Here is a 22,412-nt window from a genome sequence, read left to right on the forward strand (position 1 = left end):
AATAGCAAGAATGTCCTTCCTGAAATTAATGAAATGCATTGGTTGATACAAGAACATCTGTCAATGTGGCGAGTAAAAGAACCTTCAATAATCTTGATTTTTGACCCACTCTGGAACAATGAGGAAATGCCAGGATATTTCCTTGCAATAATACCGCACCTTCAATCATTTTGAGGACATGTTCATTGCAAGTGACATTCAAATCCAAGAATGTCAACTGGACATTTAATGTAATCCTCGACAAATGTAACAAATATCTGAGTCTCAACATAGCATTGGCTCTTCACATTGCAAGATCACTTGAAAATACCTTTTTTCAGTGTTGTCCGTACCAGATTCCCTGGACACTTTACCTGTACTGGTAAGCTGAAAGAATGAATTGCAAATTGCATGTTGACCATGGCATGAAGCTACACTGGAGGTTGCCTTTTCATGTTCTCAAACTTGAACGAACTTAATTGGCCGCTTGTTCTTGATACCAATTAAAGATTTGGAATTAAACCAAACCAAAAGGTTGTCCAAAAGCTAAAGTCAAAACTTGGTTCATATCGATGTGGATGTGCTTGCGGCAATCAAAGATGAACAATCAAAGTGGAACACCAAGAATTCACTGAATTAGCTTGGAGCCTATGGCTCCACGCATTTCACACAGACAGACTTAAATTCTGGAAATGATCAGAATGAGGTTTGGAAGAATCTCGCTGTTCAGCAGTTTACTCTGCACATGTGGGATGTCTTGAAAACAAGATTTCAAGTAGCACCAGAAAGATGGTTCAGAACCTCAAAGCATCAGGTTTCCAAGGACTTGACGTATTGCTATGTGGCCGTACAAACATTATCTCTACGAGGTCACGGTGGCGCAGTTATAGAGTTGCTGCCTTACGGTGCTTGCAGCGCTGGACACCCAAGTTCGATCTCGACTATGAGTGCTGTCTGTATGGAGTTTGTACGTTCTCCCTGTGACCTTGTGGGTTTTCTCCGAGATCTTCGGTTTCATCCCACACTCCAAAGACATACAGGTATGTGAATTACTTGGCTTGGTGTAAATGTAAAATTGTCCCTAGTGTGTGTAGAATTGTGTTAATGTGCGAGGATCGCTGGTTGATGCGGACTCGGTGGACTGAAGGGCCTGTTTCCGTGCTGTATCTCTAAACTGCGGTAAACTAAACTAAACTAAACTAAACTAAAGTTACCTGAAGCAAGTTTATATTGACCAACATTGTAACCTCATGTTAATCAGAGGCAAATGTTTACTCCATGAGCAGAGCATCACGTTTTTTTGGTCAATTGTTTATTGGGGAGCAAGAACAGAAGAAAACAACATTGAGAGTGGGCCATAAAGCCTCCCCCCCAGGGCGATGAGCTTGAATAAATAACCAATGGCCGTTACCGACTTCATAAATAAATGTGTGCAGTAGTGTGTTCCTATCAAGAAACAAGTCTGCATCACCATTCAATATGATTATGACTGATGATCTCACAAGTTCATAGGTTCCAGGTTCCATTTGGCTCATTAAGTCTACTCCCGCCATTCAATCGTGGCTGATCTATCTCCCCTCTCAACCCCATTCTCCTGCCTTCGCTTCATAACCCCTGACAACCTCACTAATCAAGAATCTGCCAATCTCCACCTTAAACATATCCATTGCCTTGGCCTCAACAGCTGTTTGTGGCCATTAATTCCACAAAATTCATTCTCGCAGTAGATCTGAAGAAATGAGCTTAACTTGGCACCATGTTCGGCGTAGACATTGTGGGCGAAGGGACTCGTCTGGTGCAGTACTGTTCAATGTTCTATGTTCTCAAAGTCAATTATTGCTGATGCTTCAGACCCCGACAATGTCCATTATTTGTAGTTTGCTTGGGCTCATCATTTATTACAGCCAATTAAATCTCATTTAGCACTATAATATCTGCTCACCTGACACCAATCCGAAACGTTATTTCAATGCGCATGGATGCAAAGCTCCAAATCTATGGTTTGTTCGATGACACAAGTTTTAACCACTAGTTGTACTCCTGCTGACCACAACCCAGAGAAAGCTACTTAGCTGATTGTTTTGCGTCCAGTTAACCTTGGCACTATGCTGATCTATCTATCTGTGCTGATCTACTATCTAAATGGCATCGTTGGGAAAAGGGGAAGTACAACAGGATCTGGGGGTCCTTGTACACAAGAGCGGAACTCGCTATCAAAACATGGAGGGGACGGGGGACACAATTTTTTGGCGGCCGCGCGCGCATGCGCACAGTCACACTCACACACGCGCGTGAGGCTTCGGAGGCTCAATCCAGCGCTAAATGCAGCTCAACTGTGCCTGGCTCACCGGGTTAACTACAGCCGTGTCTGGACTGACAGGACACCAGCGCTGTTTCTCCGCGCTGGCCATATTTCCCGCAAGCCCAGGCAGGTTAACCTGGCGGGGATGTCGCCCACCTCTCAAAACATGGGGGGGACGTGTCCCTTCTGGACCCCCCGGGTTTTCCGCCCCTGCTTGTACATCAGTCTATGAAAGTAAGCATGCAGGTACAGCAGGCAGTGAAGAAAGCGAATGGCATGTTGGCCTTTATAGCAAGAGGAATCGAATATAGGAGCAAAGAGCTCCTTCTGCAGTTGTACAGAGCCCTAGTGAGACCACACCTGGAGTATTGTGTGCAGTTTTGGTCCCCTAATTTGAGGAAGGACATTCTTGCTATTGAGGGAGTACAGCGTTAATTCCCGGGATGGCAGGACTGTTATATGCTGAGAGAATGGAGCAGCTGGGCTTGTACACTCTGGAGTTTAGAAGGATGAGAGGCTATCTCATTGAAACATATAAGATTGTTAAGGGCTTGGACACGCTAGAGGCAGGAAACATGTTCCCGATGTTGGGGGAGTCCAGAACCAGGGGCCACAGTTTAAGAATAAGGAGTAAGCCATTTAGAACGGAGACGAGGAAACACTTTTTCTCACAGAGAGTGGTGAGTGTGGAATTCTCTGCCTTAGAGGGCATTCGAGGCAGGTTCTCTGGATGCTTTCAAGAGAGAGCTAGATAGGGCTCTTAAAAATAGCGGAGTCAGGGGATATGGGGAGAAGGCAGGAACGGGGTACTGATTGGGGATGATCAGCCATGATCACATTGAATGGCGGTGCTGGCTCGAAGGGCCAAATGGCCTACTCCTGCACCTATTGTCTATTGTCTAGTGTCTATGCTCCCACAGAGAAAAAGTATGGGCCAAATGCCTCTATCCAGATGGTAAGTGCAAAAATCAACTAGCTGCCCCAAAAATCAGCTAAAGAAGATTAAACTACAGGGCAAAATAAATTACAAGAGTAACCTAACAAGAAATACAAAACATAAAATCAAACACCAAGATTCTTAAAATATCAGGATGCTGGACTAAAAGATAAAATGCTCTAAATGCACACCATATCAGACAGCATCTGTGAAGAGATTACATTTTAGATTCAACCTGTCCAAACAGTCGCAAAGTCACTCCTCTGCCTGTTATCATCAGCTCTGTATAATCCTTTCAAAATTCCCTGAATCCTGGAGAGGTCCCAGCAGATTAGAAAACTGCAAGTTTAACATCTATTCAAGAAAGGAAGGTGACAAAAAGCAGAAAAGCATGTAGCCTAACAATTTACACGTTTAGATTTTCAAAAGGAATTTCAAATGGTGCTATGTAAAATATTATTTCACTAGACAAAATGGAATCATAGAGTAACACAGCACAACAGGCAAAATGTGTAGGAAGGAACTGCAGACGCTGGTTTACACCGAAGATAGACACAAGAAGATGGAATAACTCAGTGGGTCAGGCAGCATCTCTGGAGAGAAGGAATAGGTGATGCATTTGGTTGAAACCCATCTTCAGGCTGAGAGTCAGGGTAGATGGAACCGAGAGATATGAAAAGGTACATGGGACAAATTGATGAAAGATATGCAAAAAGAGAGATCAAAGCCGTGCTTTGGTACAATTTGTCTATGCCGACCAAGACAAGAATGTAAGCTAGTCCCATTTGCCCGTGTCCTGAGCTCCCTCAGCACAGCCCCAATATATACTGTCCCATTATCTGTCTGGAGGCTCTCAGTGCTGCCCCAAGAGACAAAGACTTTTGCCTTCTATCACAGTGAGGAGGTGCCTGGTGAACTCACTGTGGTGGATGTTAAATTTGTGTTTATTGTGTGTTTTTGTTATTTTATTATATGTAGGACTGCAAGGCAACAAAATTTTGTTCAGACCAAAAGGTCTGAATGACAATAAAGGATACTTTACTTTACTTACTTACTTACTTACTTACCCTTATACAATGTCCTATGTACAAAGTCCCATGTAAAATGTCTCATGTACAATGTGCTATGTACAATGTCCCATATACAACGTGCTATGTACAATGTCCCATGTATAATGCGCTATGCAAAATGTGCTATGTATAAAGTCCCATGTACAAAGTCCCATGTACAAAGTCCCATGTACAATGTCTCATGTACAATGTGCTATGTACAATGTCCCATGTATAATGCGCTATGCAAAATCTGCTATGTACAAAGTCCCATGTACAAAGTCCCATGTACAATGTGATATGTATAATGTTCCATGTACAATGTACCATGTACAATGTCCTAAGTACAATGTCCCATGGTCAGTCTGCAAACTCCCTTGATGCAGTCCTGATGTCAGTCTGGGAGTTCCCTCAGCCCTACACTTATATTCACTCTGCAGCTTGCCGGTTTGTGAAATAACAGATGAAAAGGGCAACCTTTGCACCATTTTGATAAATAGAGTTGATAGGTCAAATAGAGTATTGTTGAAGTGGAAAGAGGTGACAGTAAGTTGCAATACCGAAGACTCTAGGTGTCCTGTCTGTGAAATGCAGAAAATTAACCCACAGCAGGTAGTTAGGAAGACAAATGAACATATGGTCTTTATTGCAAATAGCATGGTGTAAGGGGTTCTAGCACGGATTTGTATGAGTCTATTATGACCACCAGGAATAAGGTATACCGTTTTTGGTCTCTTATTTAAATAGAAATGTTCTTCCAGAAGAAACAGCATACAAAAAGTTTATTAGATTGATTCTTGAGAAGTTTTGTAAGGATAATTTGAGCAGATGGTGACTCTACCAATGCCAGTTTAGAAGAATGCAAGAAGTTCTTACTGAAAATATAGCTGAGTTTAAAGGCTCTGGCAGGGTGATCACTGAGATGATTGCCTGAACCGAGGAATCTGGAATTAGTTTTACAGAAAGGAGTTAGTCATGTAAGGATCTCTTCTCTCTCAGCAGACAGTGATGAATGTTTGGAATTCTCTGGTGTGGTGACTGATTTATTCAATGTATTCAGGATTGAGGTAGAGGTTTTTGAATACTGTTGGGGAGCCAAGATTAATAAGAAACAGACAGGAAAGTGAGTGAAGCCAATATCAGATAAACCTGTCCAATTTCTTGATATTCTTAATTCTCCTTAATATAGTGAAAGGAATGTTCCTGCTTGCATTGCTAGCAGTGAACAATCTGCTGGACCAACTCAGAAGCTGAACCAGTTTCTGTGGGAGGAAGAGTGTTGTTGATGTTTTGGGTTGAATCCCTGCATCAGAACTGGCATTGTGACCTGAAACTTCACCCACAGATGCTGTTCCATCTGCTGAGTTCCCCCAGCACATTGCTTATTGCTCCTGATTTCAGAATCTGCAGTCTCTAGTGTGTTAGTCTATACAACCCATGAATGGATGTGTGGATGGGTGGGTGGATGTGTGGATGGGTGGGTGGATGTGAAGATGTGTGAGTGGGTGGGTGAGTGGATGGGTGAGTGGATGGGTGAGTGGGTGGGTGAGTGAGTGGATGGGTGGGTGGGTGGGTGGGTTGGATGAGTGGGTGGGTGGATGGGTGCGTTGGTTGGTTGGTTGGGTGGGTTGGTGGGTGGGTGGGTGGGTGGATGGATGGGTGGATTCATGGGGTGGGTGGGTGGATGGATGGATGGATGGGTTGGATGGGTGGGTGGGTGGATGCACGGGTGGATGGGTGGTTGGATGGGATGGATGGATGGGTGCGTGAGTGGGTGGATGGGTGGATGGGTGGATGGGTGAGTGGGTGGGTGGATGGGTGCGTGAGTGGGTGGATGGGTGGATAGGTGGATGGGTGAGTGGGTGGGGGGGGTGGGGTGGGTGGGTGGTGGGTGGGTGGGTGGTGGATGGATGGGTGGATGGGTGGGTGGGTGGGTGGATGGTGGGTGGGGGTGGGTGGGTGGTGGGGTGGTGGGTGGGTGGGGGAGGGCGTGGTGGATGGTGGATGGTGGGTTGGATGGGTGGGCTGGGTGGATGGGTGGTGGGTGGGTGGATGGGGATGGGTTGGATGGGTGGGTGGGTGGTGGTTGGTGGTGGGTGCGGAGTGGGTGGATGCTTGGGTAGTGGATGGGTTGTGGGTGGGTGGGTGGGTGGGTGGGGGGGTGGGTGGGTGGGTGGGTGGGGTGGGGTGGGTGGTGGTGGGTGGGTGGGTGGTGGATGGAGGCTGGTGGGGTGGGTGGGTGGCTGGTGGGGGGTGGGTGGGTGGGTGGGTGCGTGGGGGGGGGGGGTGGGTGGGTGGGTGGATGGATGGATGGATGGATGGATGGGTTGGATGGGTGGGTGGGTGGATGGGTGAGTGGGTGGATGGGTTGGATGGGTGGGTGGGTGGTTGGATGGGATGGATGGGTGCGTGAGTGGGTGGATGAGTGGATAGGTGGATGGGTGAGTGGGTGGGTGGGTGAGTGGGTGGGTGGGTGAGTGGGTGGGTGGGTGGATGGGTGAGTGGGTGGGTGAGTGGGTGGATGGGTGAGTGGATGGGTGAGTGGGTGGGTGAGTGGGTGGATGGGTGAGTGGGTGAGTGGGTGGATGGGTGAGTGGGTGGGTGGGTGGATGGGTGAGTGGGTGGGTGGATTCATGGGGTGAGTGGATGGGTGGGTGGATGGGTGGGTGGATGTGGGAGTGGTGGGTGGGTGGGTGGGTGGGTGGGTTGGATGGTTGGATGGGATGGATGGGGGTCTTTAGGTTCTTTAGTAACTTGTCAGTTTCTTTGTTGAACTAAATTAAGGCGCATGTGCAATCAAAAGCGCTTGAACAATTGGTTGGGAAGAAAGCCAAACTGTAAGAAAGACGACTGCGCCTCCTTTTCAAGAGCAGCCACTCTTGCACGGTCGGTGCCAAAGCATCAACATGGGTGGATGGATGGATGGATGGGTGGATGGGTGGGTGGGTGGATAGATACTTTATTGGCACATGTACCATGAAGTTACAAAAGTACCCTCCAATGTTGTTGATCTCTTCATCGTTTCCCTCCCCCCTCCTCGCGCCAGTCCCTCCTCGATGGCCAACCTCCCCCACGCCGCGTCCCCTTTGATCTCCACAATGCAGCAAGTCCACCTCGGTCCCCCGGGGACACCGACCTCGATGTTCCAGTCCCTGCTCGACCTTGACAGTGTGGTTCTTGCCAATGCGGAGTTTGGAGTCCGCGGCATGCAAGCAGGGCCTGCCAGTCCTACTGATAGGTCCACCTTCATTGGTCCTCAGGGAGCGATCCTTGGACCATGGCAGGCGGCCGTCCTTTGTCGGTCCGGGATGGCGGCGAGCCGGGCCCGCTTACAATAGACAATAGACAATAGGTGCAGGAGCAGGCCATTTGGCCCCGAGCCAGCACCGCCATTCATTGTGATCAGGGCTGATCATCCCCAATCAGTACCCCGTTCCTACCTTCTCCCCATATCCCCTGACTCCGCTATTTTTAAGAGCCCTATCTAGCTCTCTCTTGAAAGCATCCAGAGAACCTGCCTCCACCGCCCTCTGAGGCAGAGAATTCCACAGACTCACCACTCTCTGAGAGAAAAAGTGTTTCCTCGTCTCTGTTCTAAATGGCTTACTCCTTATTCTTAAACTGTGGCCCCTGGTTCTAGACTCCCCCAACATCGGGAACATGTTTCCTGCCTCTAGTGTGTCCAATCCCTTAACAATCTTATGTTTCAATGAGATATCCTCTAATCCTTCTAAACTCCAGAGTGTACAAGCCCAGCTGCTCCATTCTCTCAGCATATTACAGTCCCGTCATCCCGGGAATTAACCTGGTAAGCCTACGCTGCACTCCCTCAATAGCAAGGATGTCCTTCCTCAAATTAGGGAAAAAAAACTGCACACAATACTCCAGGTGTGGTCTCACTAGGGCTCTGTACAACTGCAGAAGGACCTCTTTGCTCCTATATTTGATTCCTCTTGTTATAAAGGCCAACATGCCATTCACTTTCTTCACTGCCTGCTGTACCTGCATGCTTACTTTCATAGACTGATGTACAAGGACCCCCAGATCCCGTTGTATTTCCCCTTTTCCCAACTTGACGCCGACTTACTGGGTCCTTCCTGGTGCTGCTCCACCTTGGCTGCCTTGAAGGCTGTGGGTGACTCAGTCATGCGTGGCCCCTGAAGGGCCCTTTCAGGCCCTGCAGTCCAACTCTTCCAGCCCAACCTAGATGGTTAACCTATCTAGTTCTCTTGCCTGTGCCTGGCCCTTATCCCTTCAAATCTTTCCTATCTATGTACTTGTCCAAGTGTTTTTTAAACATTGCAATCATGCACACCACTACCATCTCCTCTGACAGCTTGTTCCATACATCCACTGCCCCCTGTGTCAAAAGGTTCCCCCTCTAATTCTTTTAAAATCTTAAGGAACTCAACAGGTTAGGCAATATTTTGTGGAGGGAAATAGACAACTGATGTTTCAAGTTGACATATTCATTCAGCCCAGATGAAGAGTCTCACCCTGAAACATCATCAATTTCCCTCCACAGATGCTGCCGGAGTTCATCCAGCTGTTCTCCATTTTTTACTAAGGATTCCACCATCTGCTCTCTTTCATGTCACATTCTTGAATGTTTCCCTTCTTTTCTTAAGCCTGTGCCCTCTAGTTTCAGACTCCCCTACCTGGGACTAGCAATTCACCTTATCTATTCCCCTTATGATTTCATAAACTTCCATAAGGTCACCTTTTAGCCTCCCACACTCCAAGAAAAAATATCAAACTTTTCCACCCCCTCCTCATAACTCAAACCTTCCAGATCTGTCAATATCTCATAAATCTCCTCATGAATCTCTTCTACTCCCCTTCCAGTTCAGCAACATTTCCTATTGCAGGTGTCTTCTTGAATTGCTGCTGCATTTGTGGCGAAGGTACTCACACAGTATGATCAGATAGTCTTCTTGCGTTTGAGGCAGCAAAACGTTTTTGTAATGCCCTCCAGGCGCCGTAGCCAGTTCAATGTGCTGTTGTCGAAAGTCAAAACAGCAGAAAGTCAGATAGTCAGATTGTCAGAGAGTGAGTTGTAGTATTTCTGCAATGTAGTATTTCTATGATTTAGTTTAGTTTAGAGATACAGCGTGGAAACAGGCCCTTCGACCCACCGAGTCCGCACTGACCAGCGATCCCCGCACTGACCAGCGATGCCCACACATTAACACTATCCTACATACACTAGGGACAGTATTACATTTACATCAAGCCATTTAACCTGCAAACCTGTACGTCTTTGGAGTGTGGGAGGAAACCAATGATCTCGGAGAAAACCCACGTAGGTCACAATAGATAATAGACAATAGACAACAGACAATAGGTGCTGGAGCAGGCCATTTGGCCCTTCAAGCCAGCACCGCCATTCAATGTGATCATGACTGATCATCCCCAATCAGTACCCCGTTCCTGCCTTCTCCCCATATCCCCTGACTCCGCTATCTTTAAGAGCCCTATCTAGCTCTCCCTTGAAAGTATCCAGAGAACCGGCCACCACCGCCCTCTGAGGCAGAGAATTCCACAGACTTACAACTCTCTGTGTGAAAAAGTGTTTCCTCATTTCTGTTCTAAATGGCTTACCTCTTATTCTTAAACTGCGGCCCCTGGTTCTGGACTCCCCCAGAACTCACGGGGAGAACGGACAAGCTCCGTAAGTCAGGATCGAACCCGGGACTCTGGCGCTGTAAGACAGTAGCTCTACCGCTACACCACCGTGCTGCACATGACGCATAAGTATTATGATCTTTTCCTACATGTATGAAGTCATTGAAATTTCCGCAATGCTCTCTTGCTTTCTATGGTTCAACTCCCAGCTTTCACCTCTATTGAGACCTCCCTCTGATACCTTCCATTATCTGAACATTGAGCTGTGGTGGGAGGGGGGAAGGACTAAAAAACCAAGAAGTGTGGGCATGGCTCAGTCTCTTGCAAGATGGAGGAGGGAGTAGTCACGACTCGCTGTCTTTAATGGCCTTGCACCCTGCTTGAAATGGTATGAAACCGCACTTGAATTTTGTGGCCTTGCACCCTATTTGAAATGGAATTTCAAGGAATAGCCGTGAGTCAACTGCCAGCCCACCAGCCGTGAGTGAGTGAGCTGCCAGCACAACAGGCTTGAGTGACTGAGCCACCAGCCCAAGAATCCATTCGGCCCGCAATGACCATACTAGCCCTCTGGAAACATGTCCCTTCAGCTCACAACACCCATACTAGTACTCCAGAAAGCCCCCCCCCCCCACTGGCCACCAATATTGGAATTGGTGGAAGGGTGGAATATTGCGTTGGGGGACCAGCCCTCCCGTGTGAAGCTGGGACCCAACGGGTCCCACTTATTTTAGTAAGTTATTAAAAAGACGTGCAAATCCTGAACATTTATTTATTTGGCTGGAAGTTAAGAGCAAAATGATATGATGCTGATAGCTTTTAGCTATGGATTGGACATTTTGTATTGTTATTATCAATGAAGCAATCAAAGACCTTTCAATAAGCATTCAAATTAAATCCTGCTTATATGTGCCTCAATTCTCAAATTTAGTTTCATGCATGGGAAGTAAATGAATGTCAAGGCTGCCTTATTTCCAGCTGAAATTATACAATTTTTTTAAAGCAGATGAGATCATACTGGGCTTAAACTTCTGTGTGAAGTAACGGCTGATTTTCCAGATGAACTTTATTGGGTCTTGCCAGCAACTTCTTCTACCATTTAAATATCAGCGCCTACTTGCCTTTGGCAACTGTACATTCGCAAGTTGGAGTCGCGAACTAGCGGGCGGATTGTTGTCACTGGAGTTGGCGTGGAGTCCAGTAACTTGGATTCTGCAGCATGGAAGCTAGAGGTGCTGCTGGCAGAGTCAGCACAAGTAGAAACTTGTGCACAATCCTTGCACCGTATCATGTGAATGGATGTAACATCTGAAAAAAAAAGACGATATGAATAAGTTATGTTTGCCGTATTGTGTTTAACAATTTAAAATTGCTTTTAAGAGTCATCAATTTTTTAAATAATTATTATATATATTAATTGTTTCAATCTTTATATATTTTATAAATAACAGGGAATCCAGAAGCATTGTTGTATGTTGTGCGGTTCTTGTTGCCTTATTACAGAAAAGATGTGGAGGCTTAAGAGAGGGGGCAGAAGAGAAATACCAGAACGCTGCCTTGATATTAGCTATGAGAAGATGACAAGCTTGCATATTTTCAGATGCTGAGGAGAAACGCATAAAATTAAGAGATGCATAGATAGGGTAGATAGTCAGAATCTTTATCACAAAGTGGAAATGTCAAGGACAAAGGACATGCCAGACAGAGAAACTTTGAAGGAGATGTGCAGGGCAGGTTTTTTTTACACAGAGGCTAAGTGTGTACCTAGAGCATGCTGTCAGGGATGGTGATGGAAGCAGGTCAAATAGCACATTTAGGAGGCTACTAGGTAGGCATGTGAATGTGCAGGGATTGGAGGGATACAGATCACATGTAAGCAGAGGATTTGGCATTTTAATAGACATGGGCCAAAAGGCCTGTTTCTATGCTGTAGCATTTTATATTCTACTAGGGTCCCAGCAACACACGGGAGGGCTGGTCCCACAACGCAATATTCCACCTCTCCACCAATTCCAATATTGGTGGCCAGTGGGGTGGGGGCTTTCTGGAGTTCTAGTATGGGTGTTGTGGGCTGAAGGGACTCATTTCCAGAGGACTAGTATGGACATTGTGGGCCAAATTGATTCTTGGGCTTGCGGCTCAGCCACTCAAGCCTGTTGTGCTGGCAGCTCACTCACTCATGGCTGGAGGGTTAGCAGTTGACTCACAGCTATTCCTTGAAATCCAATTTCAAGCAGGGTGCAAGGCCACCAAATTCAAGTGCAGTTTCTTACCACTTCAAGCAGGGTGCAAGGCCACCAAATTCAAGTGCAGTTTCATACCGTTTCAAGCAGGGTGCAAGGCCACTAAAGACAGCAAGGCGTGACCTCTCCCTCCTCCATCTTGCAGAAACTGAGCCAGGCCCACACTTCTGGGTTTTATAGTCCCTCCGCCCCTCCCACCAGAAGGGGCGTGACCTTCATGGCGTGATTGACAGGAGAAAGAATCTCAATATTTTTAAAACACTAATAACTTTTATTTTTCATCGATGGGAAAAATCCTCGGTAGCTGAGGAGCAGAGGGGGACTCTGAGTAAGATGGTCAAAAATCACAGCCGTACGTGGTAGCGTTTTTTCTAAAATCAATATAAAGCGCAATCAGGAAGGGGTCAAGATTAGACTTTTAATTATATATAGAAGTCAAGGCAACTTTATTTAGGCAAGGCAACTTTAATTAGGCACGGCAACTTTAATTAAGCAAGGCAACTTTAAATAGGCAAGGCAACTTTAATTAGGCAAGGCAACTTTAATTAGGCATGGCAACTTTAATTAGGCAAGGCAACTTTAATTAGGCAACACAGCTTTAGCATTTCCAAACCATAGGCAACACAGCTTTAGCATTTCCAAACCAAAGGCAACACAGCCTTAGCATTTCCAAACTATATTTTCAAAATACATTAAGGGCATTGACAGGTCAGTAAAACCACTCACAGTTTTGTAGACATGTTTTCAGTGTTATTCGCAGCTCAGAGAGACATGACCCTCTCGCTCCCCCATCTTGCAGAGACTGACTGAGGCACTCAACCAGTTCAGGTTTTATAGTCCCTCCGGTAGGGCATGGCCTTCAGGAGAAAGAATCTCAACATTTTTAAAACATTAATAACTCTTTTATTTTTAATCGATGGGAAAAATCCTCTTGTCCTGCACAGCGGAGGGGGACTCTGAGTAAGATGGCCAAAAATTACAGCCGTAAGTGGCAGCGTTTTTTCTAAAATTAATATACAGAATAACAGGAAGTGGTCAGGATCAGACTTTTAATAATATAGATTGAGAAATCCTAACAGCTTTGACAAGCAGCAAAGTTAGGGATGCACACTTGCCCTCAGTCAAAGGTTTTCTCAGATTTTTTGTGAACAGGGCTTGGGGTCCACACATGACAGCTTTTTTATATCACTTTGTGTCCTGACACTGTATGTATCAAATTCAGGAGGCTTTTATCCAGCAAGGTCCTTATGGATATACAGATAATCGCGGGACAACCGTGGACATTACCGCCGAATATGAGCGTTGAGCCGCACTGAACAGAATCCAAATGATTGAACATGATCATCCAACGCTTATTCTTGGCATTTGAAACTCTTGTCATAATAGTGAAGGGACTAAATGCCATAAGTCTTGGCCACTATTACAATTTAAATGATTAATTTGTTGTTTCCAGGTGGCTGCTTGATTGAGAAGACAAGCTATTTAATTTTTAATAAAGCACGCTGTGTAATTTGTTCAGATAAATGCCTGATTGGTGTATTTTTTAATCTAATGGCTGTTTAATTTCTCCTTAGCTTTGGGTATTGTTACAGTGTGATTGATCGGCCTGCCGTTTTCACATCTTTCCTCTTACTGTTCCTTCTGCTGGACAAATGTAAAATGTGTTGCTGTCTTGCTGCCACCTAGAGGAAACATTTTAAATTCATGGCATGTCTGACATTCAAAGGGACTTTGGTATATTTCCCCTCTCCAAAGGCAACAGTGCTGCCAAAGGAGCCATAATGCCCCATTGATGCCCGAGAGGGACTGTGAACATACAGTCTGTAGAAGGGTTTCGGCCCGAAACGTTGCCTATTTCCTTCGCTCCATAGATGCTGCTGCACCCGCTGAGTTTCCCCAGCAATTTTGTGTACCTGTGAACATACAGTTGTCCATTGCCAGGCCTTTGTAAGTGCCAAATGAACAGAAGCTGATACAAAATAGCTTTAGATAGCCTGGTAGTCCCCTAAGGGGTGTGATATTAATAAGAGGACTGATATTTACTGTTTGAAGCAGGCATTATAGATTGGCCAGCAGTGGAAATAAATCTACATAATTGCGATGGAAATGAAAATCATACATTCCTTAATAAATCATGGCAGAACTACATCACAGATTAATGACTGGAAGATAAAACTGAAAGCTTTTCTATTTATCCATTACAGTTAAAAGAACATTTGTCTTAGCTTGTAAGTAATATGTCATTGTTTTCAGTTGCAACATCTTTAATTGCAACATTTTGTTGCTTTACCCCCTGCTTCGGGCTAGCTGTTGTGATCTGGGTGGTTAGGATGTGGGGGGAATCGGCCAAGATCAGGGCACACTCGATGAAGGAGGACCTGGCAATTTCCTCGGCCGAGCTTGTGTACGGTGCCCTGCTTATGGTCCCAGGGGTTTCCATCCCGGCAGCACATAGACATCAGGAGCTGCCCATCACCGTGCTGATGTGCCTCCAGGAGAAGGTGGGCACGCTCTCCTCATCCCAACGTCCTGCCACGGACACATCCCCACGTACATCCCACCCGCCCTCACAGACTGCCAGTATGTTTTCCTTCGCCGCGATTCTCACCGTACACCACTGCAAAGAACTTACGAGGGACCTTTCCAGGTGCTGCAATGCGCGGCATCTCGACTTTTGTAATCAACATGGGTGGTGGGCGGGAGACTGTATCAGTGTTTGTAGTTTGGAGACTGTTTGTAGTTTGGTTGTTTGTTTGTTTGTTTGTCTTTTTACACAAAGTCCGCGAGCATTGCCACTTTTCATTTCGCTGCACATCTCGTATGTGTATGTGACGAATAAACTTGACTTGACTTGGTCTGTCTTAAGCCGACATTGATCAGCAGTGCAGGTGGCACAGTCCCGCCGTAACGGGCGTCCACCATTACGACCGCGCCCGCCCTCAACTCTGTCGGTTGTGACCCCGAGCACGAGATCAGGCTGCCTCACTCATAAACCTACTCCCCTCCATTACTCCGGTTCTGGGGGGGGGGGAGAGGTCATGTGGCGCCATCTTGTGGCCAAGCCGCTTGTTCTCGAACCTTCGACTGTCGGGCTCGAACACCCGCGTGACTTGGGCCGACCAATCATGAGGTAAAGGCGGCGAGCCGTTGGTGAGATTAGAGAACAAAGGAGCTGGAGATTAACTGCCGTGCTCACGAACGACTACAAGGTTTTTAGTTAATTATTAACTGAATGCGCGCGAGTGTCTGGGCTGTATCGATTAATTAAAGAAACGTAGTGTGTACACAACGTGTGGACCTCTACACTATAACCATTTACTATTGAATGCCGCAATCAGCATCAATGGTGCTGAAATGAAAATGTTTCTGGGATTCAAGTTCCTTGGCGTTAATATTTCCAAAGATCTGTCGTGGGCCAACCACACTGAAGTGACAGCCAAGATAGCACCTCTACTACCTTAGGAGACTGAAGAAATTTGGCATATCGTCACTGACTCATACAAACCTCTCCAGGTTACCATAGAGAGCATATTGTATCATAGTTTGCTTGCATCATAGTGTGGTTTCCCAAGACTGCAAGAGTTGTGGATGTAGTCCAGTCCATCACACAGGCCTGGCTCCCACCATTGACTCCATCTACACCACCTTGGAAAAACACCAAACATAATCAACGTCCCATTCAGGAATAGATTCTTCCCCTCCATTATCAGGTCCTTCTATAATCTAGCACACAACCCGATTCACCTCTATCCTATTGCGGACATTGGACTGTCTCTGGAACTGTTGCTTAACAATTCTGAGAACTATACTTTGCACTTAGTATCTTCCCCTTCATTCTACCTATTGTACTTGAGTTTGACTTGATTGTATTTATGTGTAGTATTATCTTATCTGAGGAGATAACTTGCAAAACAAAGCTTTTCATTGTGCCTCAGTACACGTGGCAATAATCAATCTAAACCTAAACCTATTTATTTTAGAAAGTCTAAAATATAGGCTTTATATGCTCTTTCTGTCACATTTTGGAGGTTCTGGATCACTTAGACACAGGACAGAACTGGTACCTAAAGTGATTGAGTAAGAAAGGATGGAGCACATTTTTTTGCATTAGAAACATAGAGAATAGGTGCAGGAGTAGGCCATTTGGCCCTTCTAGCCTGCACTAACATTTAATATGATCATGACTGATCATCCAAAATTACTACCCTAGTTCCTGCTTTCTCCGCATATCCCTTGATTCAGTTAGCCCCAAGAGTTATAGAAACATAGAAACATAGAAAATAGGTGCAGGAGTAGGAGTAGGCCATTCGGCACTTCGTGCCTGCACCACCATTCAATATGATCATGGCTGATCATCCAACTCAGTATCCTGTACCTGCCTTCTCTCCATACCCCCTGATCACTTTGGCCTCAAGGGCCACATCTAACTCTCTCTTAAATATAACCAATGAACTGGCCTCAACTACCTTCTGTGGTAGAAAGTTCCAGACATTCCCCCCTCAATCTTCTAAATTCTAGTGAGTACAAGCCGAGTCTATCCAGTCTTTCTTCATATGAAAGTCCTGACATCCCAGAAATCAGTCTGGTGAACCTTCTCTGTACTCCCTCTATGGCAAGAATGTCTTTCCTCAGATTAGGAGACCAAAACTGTATGCAATACTCCAGGTGCGGTCTCACCAAGACCCTGTACAACTGCAGTGGAACCTCCCTGCTCCTATACTCAAATCCTTTTGCTATGAATGCTAACATACTATTCGCTTTCTTCACTGCCTGCTGCACCTGCATGCCTACTTTCAATGACTGGTGTACCATGACACCCAGGTCTCGTTGCATCTCCCCTTTTCCTAATCGGCCACCATTTATTATATTTAACTCTCTCTTGAAAACATCCTGTGAATTGGCCTCCACTGCCTTTGTGGCAGAGAATTCCACTTCTATGGCAGAGAATTCCATTGTCTGAATGTATTTGCAAATTTGCCACCAGATATAGAAACCACCTGTTCTTGTGGCAGCTTGACATCCAGGTGGCAATTTGAAGGCCTACCAAGAGCATTGGCTTCATTACCCAGGCTTCACTGCGCCACTAGGAGATCATGGCAGATGAAGGCTCTCACAAAGTTGCAAGGACCACACCCCCAGTAATACTCCATGTTAAGGACTCACAAGTATCTGTTGCAAAAAAAGACATAGAAAAACAAACCTATCGCATGTTGATCAGAGGGGAATCATGCAAGCCTTTTGTGTACATCACCAACATCATGACAGTGTTTATATTCACAGCTGGAGAAAAGGTTTGTTATTCAGATAGGCCTAACAGAACTGTTGTTGCTGTTGCAGAATTATGAAAGTATTCATGCCCTGTAATTAAATGCTCAACTTTGTAATCACTTAGATATTATATTCAAGTATCTTCCACAGCATTCCTCATAAAGCAGATCTCACGCTGCCTGGAGCATTATATAATATATTGAACTATATATGGCTTGAAAACAATTTATCTTGTGTCAGTGGTTTGCCAGATCTGCAGGAAAAGGTGGCCCTCATGACTAAGCTCATCTCTGAATGCAATGCCTGCCCATCGCAGCATTGCAGTCAGAATGCGTAGGAGAACAGACAACTTTTTTAAATTTAATAATCAAAATAAACTATAGGCAGAGTAAAAAAAAATGTACACACAAAACAGGTACTGTGCAAAAATTCTTCCGACATTCTCTGAAGCTATTCTTACATTCAATGCGTCGTAACATAGTGTTTACACAATTTTACATAGAAACATAGAAACATAGAAAATAGGTGCAGGAGGAGGCCATTCGGCCCCTCGAGACAGTACCACCATTCATTGTGATCATGTCTGATCGTCCCCAATCAATAACCCGTGCCTGCCTTCTTCACATATCACTTGACTCCACTAGCCCCTAGAGCTCTATCTCTCTTAAATCCATCCAGTGACTTGGCCTCCACTGCCCTCTGTGGCAGGGAATTCTATAAATTCACAACTCTCTGGGTGAAACAGTGTTTTCTCACCTCAGTCTTAAATGACCTCCCCTTTATTCTAAGACTGTGGCCCCTGGTTCTGGACTCGCCCAACATTGGGAACATTTTTCCTGCATCTAGCTTGTCCAGTCCTTTTATGATTTTATATGTTTCTATAAGATGTTCCCTCATCCTTCTAAACTCCAGTCAATACAAGTCTAGTCCTTTCAATCTTTCCTCATATGACAGTCCCGCCATCCCAGGGATCAATCTCGTGAACCCACGCTGCACTGCCTCAATCAGCCATGATCACAATGAATGGTGGTGCTGGCTCAAAGGGCCGAATGGTCTCCTCCTGCACCTATTTTCTATGTTTCTATGTTTCTATGTTTCTAAGTGTGCTACCTGTGGTCTAACGACTGCTTCCTTCACTTCACAGTGATAAGGCCTGTCATTCAAGCCTACACAGAGTGAAGCCATGGAACTAGTGTTGGGGGGATGTTAGTGTCGCCAGACTGGCCCATTGTTTCATTGACGAGGTACATCTGTATTTCATAAGAGATGCCTTGATAGAATTATATGACGGGTGATTAATGCAAATCTATAGACTGTGGTTGGAAAATTGTATAGGGAGGAACTGAGAGTCAGTTTGAAGGGTCTCGACCCGAAACGTCATCTATTCCTTTTCTCCAGAGATGTTGCCTGGCCCGCTGAGTTACTCCAGCATTTTGTATCTATCTTTGTAGAATATTGTATCTAATCTTGGGATTGATGTAACAGTCTTGGAGAGCGTATGGGAAAGAGTTACTAAGACAAGCCAATCTAGAGGCAGTGATTCTATGTCAAGGTGATATAAAATAGTATAAAACAGGAACAGGCCCTTTGGTCCATGGTGTCTGTGCCAAACATGATGCTATGTTAAACTAATCTCTCTGCCCGCACATGACCCATGTTGTTCCATGCCCCTCGTATTCATGCACCTATCTAAAAGCCTTATTGCTTGAGAACCCGAAGCTCTTATTATTAGGGGGAAAAAACCCCAAAGAAAACAATAAGAAACATTCAAAGGTACACAAAAATAGGCAACGTTTCGGGACGAAACCCTTCTTCAGACTGATTGGGGGTGGGGGGGCGGGGAGAAGAAAGGAAAAAGGAGGAGGTGCCCGAGGGCTGAGGGATGGGAGGAGACAGCAGGAGGGCTGAGGAAGGCGAGGAGAGAGTAAGGATTAACAAAATTGGGAGAATTCAATGTTCATGCCCCCAGGATGCAGACTGCCCAAGCGGAATATGAGGTGCTGTTCCTCCAATTTCCAGTGTTGCTCGCTCTGGCCATGGAGGAGACCCAGGACAGAGAGGTCGGATACGGAGTGGGAGGGGTAGTTGAAGTGCTGAGCCAGCGGGAGGTCAGGTTGGTTATTGCGGACTGAGCGGAGGTGTTCGGCGAAACGATCGCCCAGCCTACGCTTGGTCTCACCGATATAGATCTGCTGACATCTAGAGCAGCGGATGCAGTAGATGAGGTTGGAGGAGATACAGGTGAATCTCCGTCGCACCTGGAACGACTGCTTGGGTCCTTGAATGGAGTCGAGGGGGGAGGTAAAGGGACAAGTGTTGCATCTCTTGCGGTTGCAAGGGAAAGTGCCCGGGGAGGGGGTATTCATTCAAATACATTCAAAGAGGAAGTTGTGAACAATTTTCAGAAGCAAATGTTTTCAATGTTTTCAAAATGAATGAAAACAATTTCCACTGGTGAACGTTTTAACATCCACTAGGAAAGAGTTAAAGACTGACACCAAAAATACAGAAATAAAACTGGAATTTTTTTTTTCAACATAGATTTGCTGCAGCACAAAGATCCTGGCCTGAAGGTGGAAAATCCTGACACATTAGTGGAAAAGGGTCTATAGCGGCTTTTAAAACACTTGTGGATCCATAGTTGAAAATTATGGTTGTAAGTCATGCAAAGGGACAAAGTGGCAGCCCTCTTACAGAGCTGGCAGAGCCACAAGGACCATCTGTGCTGTAAAATATATGTTTGCACGATTCCATCTTATGACAGCGTTGGCCAGATTGTGAGAAGTCTCAAAACTTTATTTATTTTTCATTCATTTACAGTTACTGATGTCAATGCTGGCGTGAGGTCATGGATTCAAGTCAGCCAAAGCCCTGTTCCTTTACTTAACAACACCACAACACTGGCAAACATAACATTGCCTCTTGACTCTGAGGACAATGGCATCATTATAGAGAATAGAGGATGGATTTTTCATCTTTGAACAACCGCAATGGAACCAAATTTTAGAAGGACATTTGATCCCAGAGTTCTGTTGGATGTGATGGAAGTTGTCGTCAACTACTCTCTCTGTTTGACTGCACAGTTCTTCCCAGCTCTTCCAGCTTGTCACCATGCCACTCAGGATATAGCCCTGAGCCTCATATCTCAGCACTAGACCATCCAGCATGTGGTTGGGTTATCCCTGAGAAGTTCCAACACATTCTCCGACTGCACAACACCAACATCGATGGGCGAAGGAAGATAGCATTTGCCATCACCGCCATCAAGGGGGTTGGACACCGCCATGCCCATGTGGTGCTGAGGAAAGCTGACATCGACCTGAGCAAGAGAGCCGGGGAGATTTCCGAGGAGGAGGTGGAACGCGTTATTACCGCCATGCAGAATCCACGGCAACACAAGATCCCCGACTGGTTCCTGAACAGGCAGAAGGATGTCAAAGACGGCAAGTACAGCCAGGTCCTGGCCAACGGTCTGGACAACAAACTGCGCGAGGATCTAGAGCGTTTGAAGAAGATCCGTGCGCAAAGGGGTCTGCGGCACATCTGGGGCCTCCGTGTGCGTGGACAACACACCAAGACCACGGGAAGAAGAGGGCGCACAGTAGGTGTGTCCAAGAAGCAGTAAATATTTTGCCTGGCACCAATTTAGCAAACCTTCTTCCTGATGGTAGTAGCAAGATGAGGGCCTGGTCTGTGTTATGTGGGTTTTTTATGATATTACTTTAGCTGACTGTTTGAGGCAGCACCTCCTACAAATAGAGGCATGGAGTTGTAGAGTTATACAGCGTGGAAACAGGCCTTACGGACCAACTTGCCCACACTGGCCAACATGTCCCATCTACATTAGTCCTTCCTTCCTCCATTGGGCCCATATCCCTCTAAATCTACCCTATCCATGTACCTGTCTAAATACTTCTTCAACTACCTCCTCTGTCAGCTCGTTTCAGATACCTCCCACCCTTTGTGTAAAAAAGTTGCCCCTCAGGTTCCTATTAAATCCCTCCCCATCACCATCAATGGCAGGAAGGTTATGATGGAACCTGTGATGGATGGGGCAATCGTAGTTTCCTTCACCCCAGGGTAATTGAGTTACCAAATGCAACCAATCAGTATGCTCCCTACTGCACACTGCAGTCGTTCAATACTCACAAGTAATCAGTGACTTACCAAATCTCCTCAACTTCTCAGTAAGTAGAGATGTTGATGAACTCTCCCTTCCTGAAGTCAACAGGCCAACAGTAAGCTCTTGGTCTTGCTAATGTTAAGAGCAAGTTTGGTGTTCTGGCACTGTTCAGATTATCAATCTCCCACCTATATTCCAACTCATTGCTGCCCATTTTACATCCAACAACAGATGTAATGTCATCAAATTAAAAACTAACATTGGAGCTATGTGGCTTGGTTCAGCAATTTGAGCGCCCTGGAAAGGAAAATACTACAAAAAGCAGTAAACACTGCCCAGTCCATCATCGGCTCTGACCTTCCTTCCATCGAGGGGATTTATCGCAGTTGCTGCCTCAAAAAGGCTGGCAGTATCATCAAAGACCCACGACATCCTGGCCACACACTCATCTCCCTGCTACCTTCAGGCAACAAGCAGGCTCAGGAATAGCTACTTCCCCACAGCCATCAGGCTATTAAACCTGGCTCGGACAAAACTCTGATTATTAATAACCAATTATCTGTTATTTGCACTTTATCAGTTTATTTATTCATGTGTGTATATATTTACATTATAGTATATGGACACACTGATCTGTTTTGCAGTCAATGCCTACTATGTTCTGTTGTGCTGAAGCAAAGCAAGAATTTCATTGTCCTATCAGGGACACATGACAATAAACTCACTTGAACTTGACCTTGATGTCTGGCTACACAGCCATGACAGGGCCACTGTTGTCTGTGACAGATATTGTGTATCCACTTCACTGAGAACATCGCTAGCATTAAGTTGCGATATTGAAGAGCATACATGTTGGTGACTGGACTGGTCAGGGTTGTGATCCTTC

At 45.6% G+C, this 22,412-nt stretch overlaps 1 protein-coding gene and 1 long non-coding RNA gene across 2 annotated transcripts; one reads left to right on the forward strand and one right to left on the reverse strand.

Annotated features, from left to right (window-relative positions):
* Positions 1 to 1,501: 1,501 nt before the first annotated feature.
* LOC116989932 lies at positions 1,502 to 9,604 on the reverse strand. The gene is made up of 3 exons (XR_004416503.1): positions 9,593 to 9,604; positions 7,708 to 7,732; positions 1,502 to 1,577 (listed from the first exon to the last, which is right to left on the reverse strand). It is a non-coding gene; the product is annotated as an uncharacterized LOC116989932 (long non-coding RNA).
* A 4,861-nt stretch (positions 9,605 to 14,465) lies between these two features.
* Positions 14,466 to 21,056, forward strand: LOC116970929 (40S ribosomal protein S18-like). Its single transcript, XM_033018041.1, has 2 exons — positions 14,466 to 14,715; positions 20,487 to 21,056. The coding sequence occupies exons 1-2, from the start codon at positions 14,466 to 14,468 to the stop codon at positions 21,026 to 21,028; spliced, it is 792 nt and encodes a 263-aa protein (XP_032873932.1). The 3' UTR covers positions 21,029 to 21,056.
* Positions 21,057 to 22,412: the final 1,356 nt, after the last annotated feature.

This window comes from Amblyraja radiata, chromosome 1 (genome assembly GCF_010909765.2).
Source record: "Amblyraja radiata isolate CabotCenter1 chromosome 1, sAmbRad1.1.pri, whole genome shotgun sequence".
Classification (NCBI taxonomy): domain Eukaryota; kingdom Metazoa; phylum Chordata; class Chondrichthyes; order Rajiformes; family Rajidae; genus Amblyraja; species Amblyraja radiata.